Source organism: Diplotaxodon limnothrissa, linkage group LG22, assembly GCF_057381915.1.
Source record: "Diplotaxodon limnothrissa isolate DT_005_m linkage group LG22, D_limnothrissa_male_GT1.1, whole genome shotgun sequence".
Taxonomy (NCBI): domain Eukaryota; kingdom Metazoa; phylum Chordata; class Actinopteri; order Cichliformes; family Cichlidae; genus Diplotaxodon; species Diplotaxodon limnothrissa.
The window spans coordinates 20,501,249-20,523,674 of record NC_140616.1 but is presented as its reverse complement, the minus strand read 5'-3'; the positions used below and the strand labels follow the sequence as shown (position 1 = coordinate 20,523,674).

The 22,426-nt window shown below is 43.5% G+C and overlaps 1 protein-coding gene across 2 annotated transcripts; it reads left to right on the top strand.

Moving 5' to 3' along the window:
- The first annotated feature begins 3,694 nt into the window (after positions 1 to 3,694).
- itgb8 (integrin, beta 8) lies at positions 3,695 to 21,266 on the top strand. 2 transcript variants are annotated; one of them, XM_085346214.1, is made up of 16 exons: positions 3,695 to 3,788; positions 4,713 to 4,798; positions 8,577 to 8,748; positions 9,549 to 9,655; positions 10,091 to 10,230; positions 10,469 to 10,634; positions 13,008 to 13,166; positions 13,286 to 13,381; positions 13,548 to 13,640; positions 14,675 to 14,815; positions 16,100 to 16,514; positions 16,640 to 16,862; positions 16,985 to 17,088; positions 18,744 to 18,866; positions 19,881 to 20,047; positions 21,141 to 21,266. In XM_085346214.1, the coding sequence occupies exons 1-16, from the start codon at positions 3,695 to 3,697 to the stop codon at positions 21,264 to 21,266; spliced, it is 2,412 nt and encodes an 803-aa protein (XP_085202340.1). The 2 variants fall into 2 exon arrangements, with proteins under 2 accessions (XP_085202340.1, XP_085202339.1); XM_085346213.1 differs by having other exon boundaries at positions 4,710 to 4,798.
- Positions 21,267 to 22,426: the final 1,160 nt, after the last annotated feature.

Below are 22,426 nucleotides of genomic sequence, written 5' to 3'. Positions count from 1 at the left end.
TCTCCACCACGTAAGCATAAAAGTCACAGCCGGATGTAAGCGGTAGAATGGTTTTTGAGTTCGAGGCTATCAGCTGAAGAAACAAGAAATTAAAGGCCAAAATCAACAATGAACTGAGGACAGATTTTATCTTGCTAGCAGCCTAATACTCAATAGATCTTTCCTTGAAATCATAACAGTCAGGAACAAAACCAGCTCCTTAATGCAGTGTAGATTTCCATTGTGCCACTAAAATAATTCTGAGTGGAAATCTGGGAGTCCACCAAATCCTTTGGGGATTTGAAATTGAAACCTGGGGGTCATTTGGACTCGTGGGCTCTTCTTGGTCTTGATGGAGAGAGGCAAGATTGTGGCAAGGGGTGGGTGAATCAAAGTAACATTGTAACAACGAGGTCAGTGTTACTCACGTTGCCAGTCAGTGCTGTATGACACTGTGACTGATATGTTTAAGTTTTCACTTCAACAACAACTCAAACTTATAAAGTCACACTGTTTCATAGTTATTTTTTTTGTTATGCCATTCAGCACTACATCCACTCACTGAGCACCAGATATTCAGGTGAACATGCCAAATACGTCTGCTATTTATTTACTATCATTTATTTACTATAAGAGTACTATTTCCTAAAAGCCCAGGTTTTCATATAAAAAAAAATCTATTCTTATAATTTCTTTAGAAAAAATGATTTCACAGCTAAATTTATTGTATCCATGGCGATGCTGTTTTTTCCCCCCATGTTGACATTTCTCTGAGTCAAAATGACTTTTCCGATGTTATCGTTAAAAATATTAAAATACTCTGAACTTTACATCATCTGAACCTTACGCAAAAGAAAATTAGACCACCTGATCACTACCTTCTCACATTGACCAAATATGGATCAGTTCACATAGCAGCTTCCTGTTCATATTAAAAATAATCTAGTGGTTACCCACAACAAAAGACTAGATCAGAGTGTGACAGTGAAATAAAAACACCGTTTTTTTATGACTTCAAAAAATTTCAGTTCTATGTCAAATTTCCTGATTCACTCAAAACAGGAACAGAAGTAGGTCTTCCTATTTTTAGACCTCCCAGACGTAAACTGAAACGTGGCTGCTGTCAGCGTGTTAATAATAGCAGTAGGCACATTTGATTCTGCTTTACATAATACCTTATTTAGACTGACATTTTGATAGAAGCGGAAATTTGAGATTCAACTCCTCCTCCACCTCCTTAACATAAAATTGAACAAAACAAAAAAACAATTCAGCATCAGAAGAAAAAAAATGAGTAGGAAGGCGATGATAGGTGATTCTGATTTTTGAGGGGGAATTCATTTCACCAAAGGCCAAATGCTGACATATAAATGTGAGAGGGGATTTCAGATTAGACTGTCGAGTGTTAAATCATGATGAAATGCAAATTTGTTATGACTGTGTGGCTGTTCGGTTCCACTCGATAACAAAAGGCTCAAAAATGCTGACATTTAGAAACACAAAGAAAAATTTGTGCCAAATCTCCCCAAACGTCAGTCAGTCTGTGCACTTGTGGTGGTTGGTTTGGATCCATGCATGAGAATCCCCATTCTGCTCCCCTCTCACATTTGACCCCTTACTTTGTCCTCGCATCAGCTTATCCAAAGAATGGGAGGCTGAATGGAGAGTGAGGGCGAGGCTTCAGAGAGAAAATCACTGAGAACTCTCTGAATGACCACTTAGAAAGAAAGAAAGAAAGAAAGAAAGAAAGAAAGAAAGAAAGAAAGAAAGTTGGGCAGGTGTTTGAGATGCTTCAAAGTAGAGTATGGTATGTATGTGTTTGTGCACACATGCATGTGTGTGTGTGTGTGTGTGTGTGTGTGTGTGTGTGTGTGTGTGTGTGTGTGTGTGTGTGTGTGTGTGTGTGTGTGTGTGTGTGTGTGTGTGTGTGTTTGGAGAACGATGAGGCCAGACCAGCGTGATGGAAAGCCCAGCCGACTGCTAACACAAACATAGCAGGGGGAGAAGAAAGGGAAGAGAAGGGGGAGGAGGGTGTGGAGGTGGGAAAAGTTGGGGGAGGAATGACTCAGAGGAAGAGTGGCTTGTGTCGGGTTAACAACAATGACAGCTGTCATTAAGATAGTGATGTAGGCCAGTGCTGATGACCAGGGCAGAGGACCTGTTTACACTGGAGTCCATTATCAAGTTTGCTCAGCAGTGAATACCTCTATTTTTTATGCCCTCTGGTCACCACGAAACCGTCGCTGTCACCTTCAGCCTGCAGAGAGGAGAGACTTGAGCCTGGGCAGAGAGAGAGAGAAAGAAAGAGACTGCGTGGAAGCTGCTTTTCAGGGATGTTTCACACACTTAGAAAACAGTGGGGTGTGTGTTTGCATCATTATCATAATTGGGGGTGACTGCTTGGAGTGTGGACGGGGAGGTGTCAGCACTCCAAAAATTCCCATTGGACAAATTATGTGAATGAATGGATGAATGAATGAGAGGAGAGGCCGGCTGGGTCTGCTCCAGGCTCCTGAGCAACAGATGGAGGCCAAAGAAGAGCAGATAAGCGCGATCTTATTGCTGCGCGTTGGCGCATTCACCGTCGCTGTTGAGGCCAGGAGCCAAGACAAGACTGGAATCTCTTTCTTTCTTTCTTTCTTTCTTTCTTTCTTTTACCTTGAAGACCCCCACCAGATACGAGCAGGCCAAAGATGGTCTGGGTTGCTAGTGTTTTCTTGCTCCGTGGCTGTTTTCCTCGTGGATAAAACGTTCAGTTATTTACTAAGTACTTTTGGCTCTCTTCAGCGAAGCAGCCGGCGAGGAGGTTACTCTATGTCACTGGAATCTGCGCACAATGGAGTCAGACCCCCGCACCCCGTCACCTCCCCCTGCAGCACCAGCCTGTGAACCCCTCTGCGAGAGCTCTGGTTTTTACTGACCCCCCCCCAACTACCCCACACTATCATCCATCCACGCAGGTCCTCGCGCTCAGCGGTCCCCCTTACGGCTCCCTTAAGAAACAACAAAAAGACCAGCGCTACACTCGGAATCCACCGCAACTCCTCCTTGTTCACCTCTCTTCCTCCTCTCCTTATTTGTCAGCCCCCCCCCACACACACACACACACACACGCACGCCCCCTCCCCTTCTGAGCTCTCTCTCTCTCTCTCTCTCTCTCTCTCTCTCTCTCTCTCTCTCTCATACGTACAGCGGCGTGGTTACCATGGCAGTGGTTAAAACACGGTTATTCTCCTGCTCTCGGCGTATGATGTTCACTCAGCATGATGTTGGTTGCGCGCCGGCTGAGCTCTGATTGGCTCTCCCGTGTGTAACTCCTGCGTGTGCTCTGTCCCGGGATGAGACTTTTACCATCAGCTGTGAGGCGAAGCTGTGAGAAGCTCTCGGAGACGCGTCGCACACCTGCGGCTGGGTGGAACTAGATGGAGGTGACTCGCACTCCGCCGATTGCTTCACCTCCTCTCGTGGCCCACGGGGGAGCGCGCTTGTAAGCTGATTTGACCGGTCGATGTGAATGCCTCTCCGGGATTAGAGGGCTATTTGGGTGAACCACGATGTCCCGCGGCTTGGGCCAGCACTCACGGTTATTGTTCATGCGCCGGCGAACGCACGGTGTCCGGTCTCCCCCGGTTCATCTCCAGTAGCCGTACAGCTCCGCTTCCCGTGTCTCCTCGCTGCTTGGCTCCGGTCTCCTACCCGGTGTGGACAGAATAATATGACTTCCTGGCTACGCACATACGACAGCGCCTGTCTGTGCCTCCTGCTCTGCTGTTTGGTGGTCGCTTTCAGCGGAGAATCCTTCAGTGCCGGTGAGTGGAGGCTCATTGGGGGCTAATTACATCCCATCTCAGCAATTAGACTGCATCTTGTAGCTATCACTGTCAAGCGATCATTAGCGTCCCCCACATCCCACATTCTCTGTAGTCTCTGCAGGAGGTCACGCAAAAGACTCGTAATGAGCATTTGTTTCATGTGGAGGAGTTACAAACTAGTTATTGATGAGAAGTAATGACAGCCTCACTGCAGTAGCAGGTAACACTCCAGCCCTCTTTGTTGAGCACATTACCGAACATTTAAAATTAGAAGTTAGGCGATTAACCTTCACAGTCTTTTTTGCCAGAGGCCAAGATTTTTAACTGGGTGAGAGTGCGCTGTTAGTGATGCTCAGACCTGCAGCTTTTCTCCTTTTGTCCTACATTACAACCTCACTGAAGCTCCCTGGAGAATAACTCTGGGAAATTAGATTCCAGCAGATAAATCACTACACTAATTCCACTACAAAAAGCCTTTCTTTGTCACTCAGTAAAGTCTGAATCCTTACTGTATTTTTTTCTGCAAACCTTGCATAGACATATCCTGTTTGAGTGCCTAGTTATGGACTCCCTACATATGCACATTCTCACTAAATGATTGACTAATTAGATGTGGTATGGATGTGTGTATTGGTGTTGGGCGAGGGGTTACTACTCCAGCAAATCCAGTACCTGCTTCCAGATGGTGGCTGATTTGTGCTGAACAGCCTCTTATGAGATGCTAAGTGGTGCTCCTATCATCAGAAGTGTCTAATGTCCACAGGGGTTCAGCTGCATGGCTAATAAGTGTTGACACACACATTCTTTCATATGCTAATCTCAGATTCTTCCCTCCTCCTCTTGCCGATCTTTTTTCTTCTTCCCTGCAATCATTTTTCTCTCTCTGCCTCCTCCACCTTTCGTCCTCCCTTCCTTGAGCAGGTGACAGCGTGTGTCGGTCTCCTGGCATCACCTCTTGTACAGACTGCCTCAGCCGTGGGCCACAGTGCGCCTGGTGTTTCGAAGAGGTAGGAATGCGTACGAACGTGTGTTTGTGTGTGTCAGAGACAAACGTGGCAGGCATTGGACAGCATTCCTCAGATGACACGAACCAAAGCTTTGATCCAGTCCACAAATGTGAATATAATATGAACGTTAGAGCTCGGCGGCCTGCGTTATGACTCATGTGAGTTGCGCCGGCCGCTCGTGTGAATGTTTCCATGCACGTTTTCTCAGGCAGAAAGCAGAGACAGAGCCACTTTTCCATCCATGTGTTTAGTCTCCACACACTTACACATATTGCTGCTTCCGCCCATGCCTCTATCTGTCTGTGTGTCGGTCTGTCTCGTAAAGAGCCCACCCCGAAACAGACGTGAGGAGCTGTAAAGCTTTCTGGTGCCACACCAGTAACAACACACAGATAAAAAATACCAAACCAAACTGTCAGCATGTGTGCATTTACAGACTTCAGGTGCTTTCCCACCCTGTAAGTCCTACACTTCTTGACATCATCAAGTGGGGCTGGGTTCACTGGTGTGTGTGTGAGCCCTCAAACATTACCTCCTACACACACAGAGACACACACACACATACAAGGTCATATAAACTCACAGAGCCATGCTTGGATAAGTATTAAACAGTGCCGGTCTTGTTAATATGCATGTTCACATTTGGCTGTTAATATTCAGAGTCCAGTGAAAAGACAGACTGTGTAAGGAAAGTCCCAGAAAGTCAGTCTGAAACTTTTTGGCATTCAGAGTTGTTACAGGGCATATTATAGCCACAGGGAACACCATAAATACACACAATCCAGTCCAGCTTTCAGGTTCAGGTCCTGGTCACATAGTTTGCTACAGTTTCAGGTTCTATTGTAGACCACGGTTTTCCTCAACCGTGTGTTTTTAAAAAAAAAATTCACTCTTTCATCCCTTATCTGTTTCCCCCTCATGCTTTTTAAAAAATGACTGATCTCAGTCTGGCCCATGACAGATTAATTACAGTGTAAATACACATATTTAGGGGTGTAATTTTACGGGGGGGGGGGGGGGGGGGGGGGGGTTTGTGCCACTTCTTTGTATTTGTGAGTTTTTTTGCTACAGTACCAAAGGTCACTAAGCCTCTCCAAAGCTATAAGGCATGACACTGTTACATTCTGCCGTTGTGGCAGCTGACTATTAGGAGAACTTAATCAAGAATCTGAAGACAATAAGGGCGCCTAATCACATTTTGAACTGTCCAAACTAACACTGAGCAAATTTCCACCGTGTTGGAATACACGGAGAATAAATCCGGAGTAAATCCAAACAGGCACCTCCACCTGGTGCTTGAAACTGATGAGTAATTTCAAGGGTCCGATAGCAAAAAACAGTCATGGCTCTCATGTCGGGGTAACTCCATCAAAAATCAATACAAGCACACTGAAAGCAATCAGAATGAAAAATGAAACTACTGATTAATTGTGAAACTGGTTTCAGTATAGCATGTTTCCCTGAGTGGAATAAACGAGGGAAGACTTTGCACGTCTGTGACATCAGGCAGGTGCGCAGGAGAAAGAGAAACGGATCAAAAGTTGCCCAACGGCTCCAGAAGTGTTGCAAGTAAATCCTTTTTTTTGAATGTTTGTCAGTGTGCAGGAGTCTGCAGCATGTGTGAGTCTTTCACTACATACTTCACAGTGAGCAAAGGTTAAAAAATTAACTAATGGGTTAAACATTAACTAGATTACAGCCTTACAGTGTTAGGCATACATTTTTGAATTGATGGAGACATCGGCACAAGTGTAGAGAAAATCTATAATTTTTCTTCTGACCTTGAAATTGTTTACTCTCGCTCTTGCTCCAGACGGGCTGAAGGAGATGTGCTCATCATACAGATGAGATTACAGCGAAAACATGGCTTCCTTGTATGCTCTGTTTATAGAGTTTAAAATTGCAAGTGAGCTATACCCTACAGACTTTTGTGATATTGTGCATGTGAAAAAAATGCTCTCCTATATTAAAATTTATAATGTTAAATAAAATTGATGAAATTCAAACATGTTGTTTTTTGAAACATACACTTCATTTGAACTTGTAACCAACTAACTGGGGAACATATCCTACGTAATTTTGATAAAGGGCAGTACGTCTTTAACAGCACTCTGAAGCCATTATTACCTTTTATTATTTGCAGTATATAAAATAGTGTAGAACCCAGAGAAATCTGTGAAAGCAAAGGGGAAAGAAAGGCTGAAATCCAACATTGAACGGCCTTGATTTGTTGCCCTCAGGCAGCACTCAATTACACAGTGGAAATCACTGAATGGCTTTTGGAGCACTTTTAAAACCAACGTCAGCCAACAAACAGACCGTCAATGTATGCACACTTATCCACAATGAAGAGGAGAAAAAAGGATTTATACAAGATGCAGAAATACAGTTACAATGGGTGGGCCCAAGCTCATTTAGGAGGGTGCAAAATTGACCAAACAAAAGTCCTTTTGGAAATCAAGGACGCCGCCTCCTGTGGGCTGAAGAAGAGACAGACCATCTCAACCCCCGCCATCTGTTATTTGTATTCATTAGCGCACATGGCGTGAGTGACTTACATGTGCAAAGGCACCGTTAATATTCAATATTACAGGCTTTGAAGTCACATGTGCTCTCATTGTTGTTTAATAAAAGAAGGCTTTGCTTAATTCGTCAAGATAATGCAAAATGAGTCCTCTGTCACCTTTTGGAGACATTTTTACCTAAAGTGTTGTTAGCGTTTTGTTGGAAGTGAATTTGCTTTTTGGAACAAAAACAATGACGTTTCAGGTTGTATTATGTTTTTGCTGTTTTCAAGGACACGTTTAAATTATTTGCTCATCCGTCCATTCCCACATCACCTGTGACGAAGCTTTTGCAGATGAATTTACAGTGAAGGTGAAGACTGAGACAAAGTATGGTGGAAGCAAGAGGTGTTTATTTGCCCACATGTATCTAACGCCATGACAGTTAGTGGTAGATCAAGCTTTCCAACAGCAACAACAATCTCTTGTCTAATGACAAATGGCAGCTTTAAATACTCTCAGCTGTTTAGGACTAAACCATTATTTACTCCCAGGTGAGTTTACCAAATTGTAGCATTCCACCTTCTATATACAATACACAATCTGAGTTAATAAATAAATACATTTTATCATTCTCTGATAATTAAATATGTTATATTTTAACCTTATACCTTAACCCTATTAAAAAACCACCAAAAACCCATGTATAGAGATTTCTCACACCTCCTTAACCCATGGCCTCTCCTGGAACCTTTAAATGTCCGGACCACTGGGGAAATATTTGCCCAAACACCCTGGAGAGGACACAGAAAAGGTCTTTGCACCAACACTTTTACCTGTAGACTTTAAACACACACACTTGCTTAAGTTTTACTTGGCAGTAGACCTTATTTGCTCCCAGTAACAACCTTTCCTCACAGACAACCACCACACTTCTCAGTGAGGAGCAGCTGTGCAGGACCTGGAGCAAAAGGCCACCTGCTAATTATTAAATAACTCAATAAATATTCAATAAATAATTAACCCTCTTGTGTGCAAATGGTTATTGATGTGCAAGTCTATCCTTAAAGTGCAGTGCTCAATAAAGTGCTTTTAATAAAGTGCAAAGGTGCTTCTAAAGTGTGCAAGTTACCACAATACAAATTATACTAGTAAGGAAGCCCTCTTCCTTACATCATCCTAACTCGTTTTAGATACAGGGTTGGATTTTAAAACCAGCATATTTTGAATGAAGGGCAAACTGACCATTTTGAACTTTATGTTTTCACCTGTAGGGCTTTCTAGATGGGGCGGGGCTAAGTCAGCGCTGTGACTTGCCAGTTAACCTGCTCAGGAGGGGCTGTGCACTGGAGTTCATGGAGCAGTCAGAGGTTAAGGTGGAGGTCAACGCCACCATCAGCAGCACACAAGTTTCCCCAAGAGACATCAGCATCACCCTCAGACCAGGTAGATGACGTGATAACTTGGGTTGGGCGTAAAAACGATCAGACTCTCTTAATAATGTGTTCAGTATGCAGAAAACACACCATTGCAGCGATAGTGTATTATTTTGTGTGCCCAGCAGGGCAGTTTGTGAATGTGCTGAACACCAGTGCAATATCAGAAAATAAGAATGTTCTTGCGGGAAAGAAAAGGAACAAAATGTGAAAAATCTCACCTTCTTTAAGGATCAGGCCATAAGACCTCATCCACATCACATGCGGTGCTGTATTTAGTAGCTCAGCAGCACAGCGAGTACTGCCTGCAGCGCCGTATGGGAGCATACAGCACCAAGCGGTGGGTGTTCAAATTTCCACTGACTAAAAGTGTTAACAGTTTCCGAGATGGGTGCTTCAAGAATCACTGTTAGTGTTTAAGCCTTCAGGAAAAAAAACTATAATAAAGGCATCATTGTGGAGAAATGGTGCCCTAAGCACTAAATGAAGTCACAGTCCCAGTGTGAGTGTGTGTGTTGTATTCTGAGCTTTTGGTAGCTGGTTCGGCTGCTGCGAATAGCAGTGCAGTTAGTCCCCTTCCACTGAAATCGCTGTCCTTCCTCGTAATTACACACATATATATATAGATGAGCAGCAAAGTGAGAGTAAAGGGAAGATGCCTTGCAGTCCGGACAGTTCAGCCAACCTCTACCTAACAAATGTTTCACTGCATCTCTGCTTCACGTAGATGCTGGTGCTGCAGTGCACCATGCAGTATTTTTGAACTTTTGCTCATTGCAGTTTATGTTGTGCGTGTGTGTTTGTTTCTAGGTTCAGCGGCCAGTTTCATAGTGTCGGTGAAGCAGCTGGAGCGTTATCCCGTGGACCTGTACTACCTGGTGGATGTATCGGCTTCTATGCAGGAAAACCTTGATCAAGTAGGTTTGAAAATGCTTGTCTGTCACTCTGCTGCTCAGTGAGTCAGTGAGGATTTGTTCCACGCCTTCTTCTTGAAGGTTCTATATATAAATATAGCTGCAAGGACTATTTGCTGTGTAAAAACATAATTAAGTCAAGGCTTGCATAAATGAGAAGTCTCACCAGGATCTATAAACAGTAAGTAGGCCCAGTGAGATGGACACTGACTTTATAACTACTACAGATTAAACTTTTTTTTAAATGAAGCAGAGGAAATGGGAAGTAAATCAGCTTCTTTTTTTGTCTATTGTGCCTGATTTATTCTGGATCATCTTCCAAATCTTCTTATTTTATGTCCTCTTGCACGCCTCCTTCTTTTGCTCTTCCCTTCTCGCCTGCTGCTCTTTACCTGTCCTTGTTCTACCTCTCCAACCTGCTTTCTGCGTGCTGCACAGCTGAAGACGGTGGGTGTAGCTCTGTCCCTTCGTATGACGGAGCACTCCTCAGACCTTTGGCTGGGTTTTGGCTCATTTGTGGACAAGCCTGTTTCTCCTTACATCAACGTTCATCCTTCGAAGATCCACAATCCCTGCAGGTAAGATCATTTGTTAGCTAGAGTCGGCAGATACAATGATACACTCGAAGAGGGATGTCATCATTTCAGTGATCATGTAAAAAATATATACAAAGATGCATAATTTAGCTTTTTAGTTGCTTGGGGGAACATTGTCATCAGGATAAGCTGAGCATATAACAAATAGCTCTGCAGTTCCAAATCTTGCAAACAGGACCTCATTTTTTAATTAATTTATTTATTTTTTGTCTCTCACAAGTGATTTTGAAATACGCTGTCGACCAGCCCACGGCTTCCACCATGTCCTTAGCATGACAAGCAATATGAGCGAGTTTACGCGGGTGATCAAGCGCCAGCGCATCTCTGGAAACATGGACACACCTGAAGGAGGACTAGATGCCATGCTGCAAGCTGCGGTCTGCCAGGTGGGCATTTGTTCATATGTAGTTTGCGTACATGAATGCATATAAAACTCCCTCAGAGGCTGTTAGTGACGTATAGTGATGTGTTTTAACAGCACAGGACCAATTAATGTAGTTTTTCCACCCTTACTCGATTGTGCCGGCTCAACCCTGCATTCTCATAATTGTTGTTGCTATAATCCATCAGATGTATTAGTTTAGGTTGCAGAAATAATCAAAGGCTTCCCTAAAACAATATCATCTACATGGCAACATGTGTCACTCCATAGCCTGTCTATATTGCCTCCACAGTGCAAGTTACCCTAATGCTCACTACATACCACTGAGACTTCTGGCTTTTGAAATGTGTTTTAATAACAAGCTCCTCTTAATTCAAGTCATTATTTGGTAAATTCACCTTTGGATGCTGTCACAGCACTGAGTCTGTGTGGACAGGTCTGAGTCATGGTGGCACATCTGGACACTGCAATTGTACACCACTCCTCTTTGCAAAACTCCTCAAGCTCTGTCAGGTTGCACAGGGTCAGGCATGAACAGTGCTTTTCAAGTCCAACAACAAATTCTCCATTGGCTTGAGCTCTGGGCTTCGATTCAACCACTCCAAAACACTCACCTTGTTGACTTTAAACCATTTCCGTCTAGCTCGTGCCTGAATGCTTTGCGTCTTAGGTTCGCGTATTAGGTTGGAATTCTCTTGGAGACTGAATCAGATGGTCTTTCAGGATTTATCTATCATTGCTGTATTCATTTTATGTTTTGCCAGAGATGGTGTGTTTGCCAAAATATATAGAATGTCTGTTGCTACCTTAACAAAGTGTCTAGTGTGATGACTTAAAAAGTTGATTTTGGTCTCATCAGACTAGAGACCCCAGACTCCCACATGCTTTTAGATGAACTTATCCCCTCTCTTCCATAAAGCCTGAGCAACATCTCAGGTGCTGAAGCTTTTAACTCCTTCAGAGTAGTCATAGGTGTCTTCGTGGCCCCCACCTTACTGGTGTCCTTCTCACACAGTCACTGTTTGTGAGGACGGCCTGCTTTAGGCAGATTTACACATGTGTTTTTTCTTCCAGTGATGACGAATTTAACTGAACTCCAGGGGATTTTCAGTGACTTGTACGCTGACCTATAGTTTTCCTAATCTTTTCCCCGACTTGCTTGGAGCGTTCTTCTGTCCTCATGGTGTAATTGTTGCCAGGAATACCGATTAACCTTGACTGAATCTTTCACACACAGGTGTCTTTATACTACAGTCACTTGAGACACATTCACTGCACTTTGGTAATCTGCACTTCATTAACTGTGAAACTACAATTGGCTGGAGCTCTGTTGAATTAGTTCAGTTACTTTAAAGGGTTTGAATATTTATGCAGTGACTTATTTATTATATATTTATATATTTTTGATTAATGTTGATTAATTTAGCCCTGTGTCGAATTGGCGACTTGGTGTATCCCGCCTCTCGCCCTATGGTAGATAGACTAGATAGATAGTCTATCCACCACCACGACTCTGATAAGAATAAACAGAAGAGAATGGATGATTAATTTCCTCTACTTTACACAGTTTCTTTAGTGAATTCTTAAAAAGCCAAATTATATTGACCCTGATTCCATCCCAGCCAAGTGGTAGAGTAGACGCTGTATATGTAAGGGGTGTTTTCTAATTGTAAGTAGGTGTTAAATCTGCAAATGTAAAAGAAGCGTTTACTCTTTTCTGGAAAAATAGTGGCACCCTGAAAGCAATGCATATTGCCACAGGAATCCCACTAAGTATTAACTCCACATGTGGGGTATGGCAGACACACACACTGAGATTCACAGTTGCTTACATTATAGCTTCTGTGGGGGTTATGTGTCACACCATGCAGGGGGCCCCTGAGTAGCCATGTCGGAGAGAAACACCACAGTGGTCATCAGTCTAGAAATAGACTCCATTATGCCAGGCCTACTCACTAGGTTTCCCTAAATACACACACACGTGCACACTGGCCCATTTTCTCACGCTGAGAGAAAGGAGTCACTGTATGAGTCACAGACATAAAAATCGAGACTCCCGGTTCTTTATTTAATTGGACATTACAGAAAAGCCTGATCATCACCGAAAATAATCCAGTTCACATGTGTAAAATGTTTCGCCTTGCATTTTTTCCCACACTTGTAAATCCTTAAAATGTGATGCATGCACATTTTTCCACATCACTCCGTCATGATTTAAAGGAATAACAAAAACCACTCTGCAAAAACAGGCTGTAGAGACGTTCAATAGATCTCTGCTTGTGTTTGAATTTTTTTGGTATTAGGATGAAAATATGTAAGTTTTGCTAAATTAATGGCCAAAAATAACATTGCACGTTGCCTTCCTTCTGCATTTTAGAGGGCTGTTGGTTGGAGACCAGAGGCAAAGCGTCTGTTGCTCCTGATGACCGACCAGCCTTCTCACCTCGCCCTGGATAGCCGGCTGGCAGGGATCGTCGTGCCACACGATGGTCTGTGTCACCTGGAGGACAACGTCTACAAAGGCAGCACCAGGATGGTGAGGAAACTTGCAAAAGCTAAAGCATCAAACTTTAAGCTCACATAATCTCACTTTAATGTGGACCAGATGAATTACTACAGGCTTTGAGGTGACAGGAGGTTTACTTTGCTTTTCAGGATCATCCCAGTTTGGGTCAGTTGTCTGATAAGCTCCTTGAAAACCATATCTACTCCATCTTTGCTGTGGAAAAGCAGCAATACCAGTGGTATGAGGTAATGTGCCCCTACACGTGCACTTAGTAATATACTGAGAAGGCATACAATCAGCCACAGATTCTGACTCATACATATCTTGCTCATTTCAGGAGCACATTTGAGAGGGGAAGATTTTTAAAAGCATTACGTTTTTTTCTACTCTCGTCTCCCTTTCCTTTTCCAGGAGCTGATACATCTGCTACCTGGCTCCTACCTGGGAAAATTAGGCCTCTTCCAGGCTCCGAATCTCATTGACCTGGTGGTGGATGCATACAAGGTACAAAGCACTCAGCTACACCTCCCCTCGTAGGCTCTTTGTCCTCTTTGTAGCGTCTTATTCATTCTTTGGACAAAGACGGGAACAAGTGAAAGGTGGGAGAGACGAGAAGAGCAGCACTGTGAGAGCTGGAATCACAACCCCACACATTCCTGGCTCAGAAATGTTGAGACAAAGTTTGCTGCCGGTCTGCTGAAGCAACACAAACTTTTGCTGTTCTCCTTGACTTGTTGAATCATGCGGACTGAGTAATAGCGCATGTCCTGTTTGAAAAGTGCGTCCTGTTTATGTGTACCCCAGAAGTTGAAGTTTGAAAACGGGGAATGCAAGAAAAATCTTAAATGATCTCAAACTTAAAGTGCTTAAGTTTGGGGAAAATTGATGATGGGGAGAGACCTAAAGCCTGAAGAAAGAAAAACAACAACAGGAAACAACACGGACGAGAACTTGAGGTTACGGAAGGTTAGGTTTTGTATGTGTGTGTGTGGGTGAGTGAGACTCACCACGGGGTTAATTCTGTTGGCAGAGTATAATCTTGCCTCAGGCACAGCGCTCCATTGTTTGCTTCGAGAATCTGCCGAATCCACAGAATCGGGTGCGCAGCCACGCATACGTGCCGAAACACACACACATACACAAACAGCGCCGCCTGAACAGAAGCTGGCATTATAATGGCTATCAGATCCCCACAGAAACCATGTGTCCTAATCAGAGAGGGACACAAAGATGCTATTTTCGGCCCCACCTCCTTGTTCCCATAAATCCCTGTATTTCAGGAAGAAAGAGAGGGCGACAGTAAGGGCTTTCAGGCAACATGTGACAACTTTGATTAATGAGCCTCTTTTCCCCCCCTTTCTTTCGTCATTGCTGTTCACTCACACAGATTACGTTCATTAAAATTTCAAGCTGTTCCTAGCATTCCCTTTTATCTTAACCTACATTGCTTTGTAGTCAGCACAGTAAGCTATGATAAGTTTCTTTATATCAGGCTCTCAGTGTAATGCTGCTTGTCTCTCTGTTTTCGATGTGCCCAGAGGTTGTTATCAGAGGTGGTGGTGTCCGTGTCGGTGGAGGACAAGGCGGTCAGCAGGTACTGGGTGTCTGTAACTCCTCTCTGCCCCGATGGATCCACTGCTGCAGAGCACAGTTGCACGGGGGTGCAGCCCGACCAGACGGTAAACACCCAGCAGCGTCAGAGCCACCAGAGATGTCACAAGGCATATATTAGTTGTATCAGATTACCCTGACATACACAAACGCCCTCGCACTGAGAGCTTTACGTGACAGAGAAGATTTGGTAAATAATCCGAGCTGAGCGGATTACACGGACTGTATTTAAGAGGAAAACATTTCCATGTGATTTCGCGACCTTTTCCTCCAGAAATCCCTACCTCACCTAACACGAGAGCCTCGATACAGACAAATAGGACATTTATATTTAGAATGAGGTCATTGGACTTGTACTCCTTAATACCTGTTCTGTTATCCAGCAGAGAAAAAGAAACCTTCACCAGTGCCGAGAGCACTTTTTGATATTTCTCAGCTGTGCACGGTAGTTTTTCTACTTAAGCAGCATGACTTTATCAGAGGTTACTGTAGCTGTAGCAGCCAAAGAGACCTTTGCTTTGGCACTAATTATAGCATCTTCAGTGCATTTGGGAATGATTTTACTCCCCTTAGCTTCCTGCGAGACTTCTTTCATCACATTTTGGGGTTCTAAACTTTTATTGAACCTCGGCATACTAAATCACTGCTCTACAGAGTTACTCCACAGTACAAAGAAACTCAGGCCTTTTAATCTGTGGGTGGATTAGAGACGAATTATGGAAACAATTACCAGAATGGAGATAAAAATCAATAGAAAGGCTGACTGTGAACTCAAAGCTTTGGCATGCGCAACTTTCCACATCAGCCAACAGAATAATTGTTCAAATTCAGCCTAAGAATCCATTTTCCTGTCCAACTGTTTGAGCTGTTAGGGATTTCTGTAATCATGCAGCCAGATTTGGCTTATTCACACCTTTTAGATTTACAGCCTCAGTTTGGTGCAGAAAAATGATTTCTGTATAATCCACATCGCTGTGTAAGTGTAGAGGATGTTTAAGATAGTCTCTCTGATGTAAATGTCTATGTCAGCATGCTTACAACAATACTGAGGGCCTGAGTTTAGCATGTTAACTAATGAGGATGGCATGAGATGTGGTCATTTAGTCGTGAACAAAAGTAGTGAAGAAACTGGAATTTCTACCTGCTGTTGCTAGGCAAACAAGACACTCTATCACTAAATCGATGAGGTTCATAGCATAAAATATTACGGTAGTTCTTTTTGAACTGGGCCATGGTGGTGCACCAGATGACCAACTGACCTTGCTGCCCACATAAATATACAACTAGAACACAGCTCTATCCCTCTTTCAACATCCCCTGCTGCTCTTTATAAACATATTTGTTTTACGCAGGTCTACTTCAATATCACAATTGGCCAGCACTCCTGTCCTGATGACGGTAAAGATGAAGATGTGACAGTCATGGTCCGTCCCGTGGGTTACAACGAATCCACTGTTGTGAGGATCCGCTCTAAATGTCAGTGCACATGTGGACCGGCGGGACAGTGCCGTGATGCCAACGCGTCACCATGCAAACAGACCCAAAATGGCAACAATCAGGAGGAGAGGCCGAACTACGGGATGATGAAGGACTCGGATTCAAACAAGAACTGCAAAGCAGATGGGTCTGATGTGGTCTGCAGTGGCCGCGGAGTGTGCGAATGTGGGAAGTGTGTTTGTGAGCAGAGCAGGCTCGGTGCAGTGTACGGGAAATACTGCGAATTAGACGACTTCTCCTGCCCTTACGAAGGAGGGCTGCTGTGTGGAAGTAAGAGGGGCACACTCTGAAAATTAGTTCATAGTGATACTGCTAATGTCAAGATGACTAGTGCACGATTTTTCTTCGTTAACTTCTCTAATGCCTTTTCCTCTCATCTCTCTCCTGTCTCTCAGGTCGGGGTGTGTGTGTGCTAGGTGAATGTGTGTGTGAGGATGGATGGACAGGCGATAGCTGCAACTGTCCCGTCTCCACAGCAACCTGCCAGTCATCAAATGGCTTGCTTTGCAGCGGGAGAGGGAAGTGTGTGTGTGGTAAGTGCGTGTGCGACGACCCCCAACACTCCGGAGACTTCTGCGAGCGTTGCCCTGCGTGCCAAAGCACCTGCCAATCATACTGGTAATTAGCGACTTATATTTAGTACCGCAAAGCACGATGGGAGCTCCGACAGATCGAGCTGTATGCTTGAAGTTGAAACTGTAGTGATTTGTTATTTCTGTTTGCGTTGCTTTGCCTCTTAGGACGTGTGTGGGCTGCCACCTTTCTCATGGTCTGACCCAAGAAGAGGCGGGACAGTGCAACCACACCTGTGCACCGCTGGTCGGCTACATGGATGACATGTCAGGTAGAGCTGGTGTGATTCAATTCAATTTTATTTATATCGCACCAAATCACAACGACTGTTGCCTCGAAGTAAATAATAGAGAGAAAACCCCATCATATGACCCCATATGAGCGAACACTTGGCGACAGCGGGAAAGAAAAACTCCCCTTTAACAGGAACAAACCTCCAGGTTCAGGTTTACATATTTGTAGTTTTGTGGACACTAAAAAGGTTTTTTTCTTTAATTGAAGCTACGACAGATTTAGCTGTTTTTAATAAAAGCCTTGGCTCAGTTTGAATTTGCTCTTGGGTTTGAAATATATTACTTTGTATTTACTATTTAACAAGCAACCCTTAGAGCTGCTTGTATTCATCTTTTTTTGCTAAGTTTGGCAATCTATAAAAGCAACATTGACAAGTTACACGAAGTGCTGTTGCACATGTTGGCAGTTTATTGCCTGCATTTTTGAGCCAAAGCCATTTGGTTATTTAGAAGCAGAGCGACAGATGGATTTCACTGAGAGCTGAGCATACTGCATGATAGCAACATGTCAATCACAAGGTAGCCCCGAACTAAACCACATCCTGTTTTAACACCTATTATACCTTAAATAATACAATCATTGAAAATGAATGAAATGAAAAAAGAACACCATGTTTTATTAAGTATGACTTAAAACTGTCTTCAGGGGCCATAAACTCACAAGGCAAGCATTTGCTGAAGTCATAAAAGAAGTGGAAAGTTGGGTTTCCCATAGATAACTATGTATCCTGACCTCGTTTTGCAACCAGAGATGCCACCCCCTGCTGGCCACTAAAAAGACTGCCTCTACATCACATTCTTTTTCATATACAGTTAGAGTTGCATTTCTGACCACCTGATGAGTGTAAGCCTACTATTCACTGACCTTTTAGCTCAGTTTTGTTCTCCACTGACTCCTAAAAAATCAGTTTCTTTAGCTTCAAAATGCTTTGTCTAACAGTTGGTCACTATTCGAGAATCAAGACCCCAGATTACTGAGAGGATTTGTATAGTCAGATTCTCATTGCACACAGATCTTCAATTACTTAATTTGGTTTTACTAAAATAAGGTTGCCTTCATGTCATACATTGTTATGCACTGAGCACTTCTTCTCCACTCTCTTCTTTTCACTCCCCATGTGTTTATATACCGCTGCAGCAGCATTAAATTCATCACATTTGTGTCTTCTCTCTCCCTTAGTCTGTGTTTTGTCTCCCTATGCTCTCTTTTTCTTTTTGCTTCTGTTTCTTCTCTTCTCTTTCCCTTCACAACCCCCACCCATCAAGGCAGATGGCTGCCCCTCCCTATGCCTGATTCTGCTGGAGGTTTCTTCCTGTTAAAAGGGAGTTTTTCCTTCCTACCACAAAGTGCTCGCTCACAGGCAGGTCACTTGATTGCTGGGGTTTTCTGCAGAATTCTGTAGGGTACCGTGTAAAGCACCTTGAGGCGACTGTTGTTGTGTGATTTGGCACTATATAAACAAACCTGAATTCAATTTGATTGAAACAAGAGAAGCTTTAAAACAGTGCAGCTCTGCAGCAGCACCACTCTGATCAATTTTTTTGTTTAAACTAACCCTCCAGGATTTGTTCTGGATCTTGGATCTATGTCTGGGTCTCACTGCTCCCTCTCTCTCTCTGGCTGTATTTTCAGGTCAAGCAGGGGAGACGTGGATTCACTGCATGTACATCAGTAACGACAGCTGTCGCAACAGCTATCGCTTTCAGACCAGCTCGAAGTCTGGTCAGGCTCAGCTTCTTATTAGCACAAGACCAGGTATGAAGTCAAAACTCACACACACACGCTTTAACTTGGGGTGATATCCGTTGATACCTCTGCTGCACTAGTGCACCCTGGTGTATTTGAGTCAGCAAGCCTGCTGTCAGTGTTACAGCTGTAATTTAGATTTCCCCTCAGTTTCCATCTCACTTTATGGATTTTTTCTTTTCAATCATCCACAAACACACACACACACACACCTCCTCACGCACAAACACGTACACACAAACACACAATTTTAAACCTCACAGTTCACATTTGCCCTCAGTCTCGCACACATTATTATTGCACATCTAAGTGTTACAGATCACCCCGCCACCCTTACACCCCACCCTTTTCCAATTTTTGGAACAGCACTGCTTATTGTGCATCTCCCCCCCATCTCCCCCTATCCCCTCAAGCTTCCCTCCAACCACCCCCCCACCCCCCACACCCAACGGGACACTCTCTTCCTGCTCACACCCACTCCTCCCGGGTGCAGCAGGAGCCAGGTCTCTATGGTAACTCTGTTACAAAATGTCAGAGCAATCTTTGGGCTCTTTGTGTCGAGCAATCAGCCCGTCATCCACACATGCTCCCCAGCAGATACACAGCCAGCTGACTGTTCAGTACCGCAATAGTGGTACAGCTGCCGCCGTGTGTCATATGTCATTTAAATGAGTAGCTCTGCTTTGTACTGCCTTTTTGTCTCCCCTGTTTTTCAGTGGACAGTCTCTTTCCTCTTTTAGTAACTTTTATTCAAATTCATTCATGCAAGTCCAACGTTTACATCCAAAACATACCATACCCAGCCTACACCTGGGTTTAGAGCCACTGAAATATACCTGATTAGCTCTTCACAGTTTCATATTGCTGAATCTGTACTTTTAGTTTTATTTAATCTGTACTTTCATGTTGCTCAAAGATGATTTTGATCAAAAATACTCCAAACTTTTGTCCCCATCAGTGAACAATACAATGTTATAGCTCTGCACAGTAAAACTGAGTGCGTTTATGTGTATGTGTCTACAGACTGTGTCAGCAGCAGCCTTCGGCTGGTGAGAACTTTCTTGAGCGTGTGCGCCCTGACCGTGTTGTGCGGGCTGGTGGTTGTGGCCGTGTCCCGGCTGTTGCTGCAGAAGAGGCGGTGGTCACCAGGGGGCACTGTTGAAGATGCAGGGTACCATTGCACTGGAAAGGTTAGCTCTCTGATATCCTTGAGGAATTTCTCAGTGCTGTCTGATTTTAAATGAGAGCCAAAGTGTCCCTGGAGCCCTGAGCAGCAAAGGTTCATTAGGATATTTATGTGAAGTAGTACCGGCAGCTGAAACCAGCAGTGAGGAATGTGAGTGTGCTCTTAGAGGTACAGCTGTGTTTTACATTTCCTCCCAACTCCCAGCTCAGCAGCTACAGTTTCCAGCTTTCTGACCTTATAATGACATACAGCACTTTGGAGAAGAGGAAGATGGGAATTTCTTAGCAATGGTTACTGGTTAGGGGTGGCGAGGGGGGTTCCTGTTTATGGCACTGCTGCAGATCATCTTAATGATACTGACGATTGTGGACTGTGTTTAAGAATCAGGACCATCTGTCTGGTTAACATTTACAGTTCTTTGCTGATTTTTTTTTTTATGACATTTTACTGTCAGGGGGAAGTTTTGCTTTTGAGTAACAAAGACTTACTCTTCACTTCTCAGTCATGGGAAAGGCCACATAGACTTTGAGTTTACCTGCCTAATATCCACCAAGGGTTAAGTTTAGCATGTTTAGCCACATGCTGAACTTTCAGTAAATAGGGGACGCATTTAGATTTCAAATAAAGCCACAGAGTTTCTGTTAAAAGCTTTTCCACGTGGGTGTTTGAAGCAGGTGAAAATGCTATAAAAAGGGGAGGACATTAACCAAACCCAGTGACCTGGTGGCTGTTAAGAGGTTAAGATCCTCTGTGTACCTGTAAAGGCTCCAGAAGGACTGTGAAAATGACCCTTAACTCATAATCTTGGCTTTACCAACAAATCTTTACCAGAAATAAATCACAATTAAACAGACTAACACTTTGAGTTCTCCACTAATATGAACACTCACAAGCTGTAACCACGGAAACATCTGTCACACATGACATGTAGGAGTCATGTGGGGGGAAAAGGCAACTTGTAAAGCATTATGGGAACCGTAGTATGTAGCATTTTGGACTAATAGTGAAGAAGTCTTCTGAAGTGAGCATCTGTGTTCATCTCAGACTCCAATATTACTGACTGCATATTTCTGTTGCCCCCTCCCCTTCCCCACCAGGATCTGTCATACATTCCTACAACCAATGAGAAGACTGTCACCTACAGGAGGGACCATCCACCTGATCGCCCTGTGGAAATGCACATTCAGGTTCCTAAGATGCCCCTGGGTGACCCCTGGCAATAAAAGGTCATAACAAAGGCAGTAGAGACATATAGAAGCAAAGCTGGACTCAAGGCTTCTTTTCTGCCTCCTAACCTTCATAAAACTTTAACCAGCGGTACGTAGTACGTAGAGACTCAAGCGAAGTAAACTATGAAACCTCCACGGGATTTTATTTGTTAATCGAACTGACCAAACTTTTATTGACTGTGTGACTGACGCGGCCAGTATCCTGGGAATCCTGGAGATGAAGACGAAGAGCACAAATTCCCCACCTCTTCTCCTCCTTTTGTAGGAGCAGGGAAGCTACTTCACCTTTACAGGGTGAAAGTTGATCACTCCGCGCTTTTTAGCCATGCACTACTCTAGCATGAGTAAGTGTGCATGTGTGAGTGTGCATGTGTGAGTGTGTGTGGTGCAGGTGCACATATGCTTTCTATTTATTTGATAGTGACAACACTACATATTAATAAAAAAAAAAAAATCATGTGACTGTGCCAGACTACAATAATCCGACAGTACTGTCTCCCTGTCTTAGTCTGCCCCCATGTGGTCAGTGTAATGTACGACATTTTCTTTCAAATAACACACATTACTGACCTCAGCTGTGTTGCCTTGCATACACCAAGTGACTAAGCAGCTTGCTTTTATTTTATTGCGATTACATTTTAGTCACGCATGGCGAATCTTGTCGTTTAATGTTTTTATTTCTGTTAACATCGGCTGCATTGCAAATTAGTGTTATATCATGGCATTGTGTAATGACAAGCAAGAATACTTTCATTTGATTGTCTTTTGTTAATAATCTGGTTAGACTTGCACTAGAACAATTGCATTTTACTACTGAAAAGTGTGGGATCTCTAGGCATTAAAGGTACCTAAGTGTGTTTAAAGCTAATTCACTGGAGGAGTGGATTAGCTCCACTGGAACACTGGAATGACAATGGATATAGATTTATATTTTACATACTGACATAATGGCAGTTGTATCATCAAAAGCCTGAGAATGTGAACTCTGTATCAGAATAATGTCTGCATTTACCTACTGTTTCACAAGTATAGACTAATACACAAATCTGCTCCAAAGGTACTGAGATCAGAGGTGGAACTTCACTCTTCAGCAAATTTAAAGGATTAGATCCTCTGAAACCAGAGTGCCAGTTTCGTGACTTGTTGAGAGACTT

Coding starts and splice junctions, on each gene's coding strand:
- itgb8 (XM_085346213.1), top strand. CDS start 3,695: ATGACTTCCTGGCTACGCACATACGACAGCGCCTGTCTGTGCCTCCTG. Junction 13,167..13,285: donor ACAAAGGCAGCACCAGGATG/GTGAGGAAACTT, acceptor TTTGCTTTTCAG/GATCATCCCAGTTTGGGTCA. Junction 16,515..16,639: donor AGGAGGGCTGCTGTGTGGAA/GTAAGAGGGGCA, acceptor CCTGTCTCTCAG/GTCGGGGTGTGTGTGTGCTA.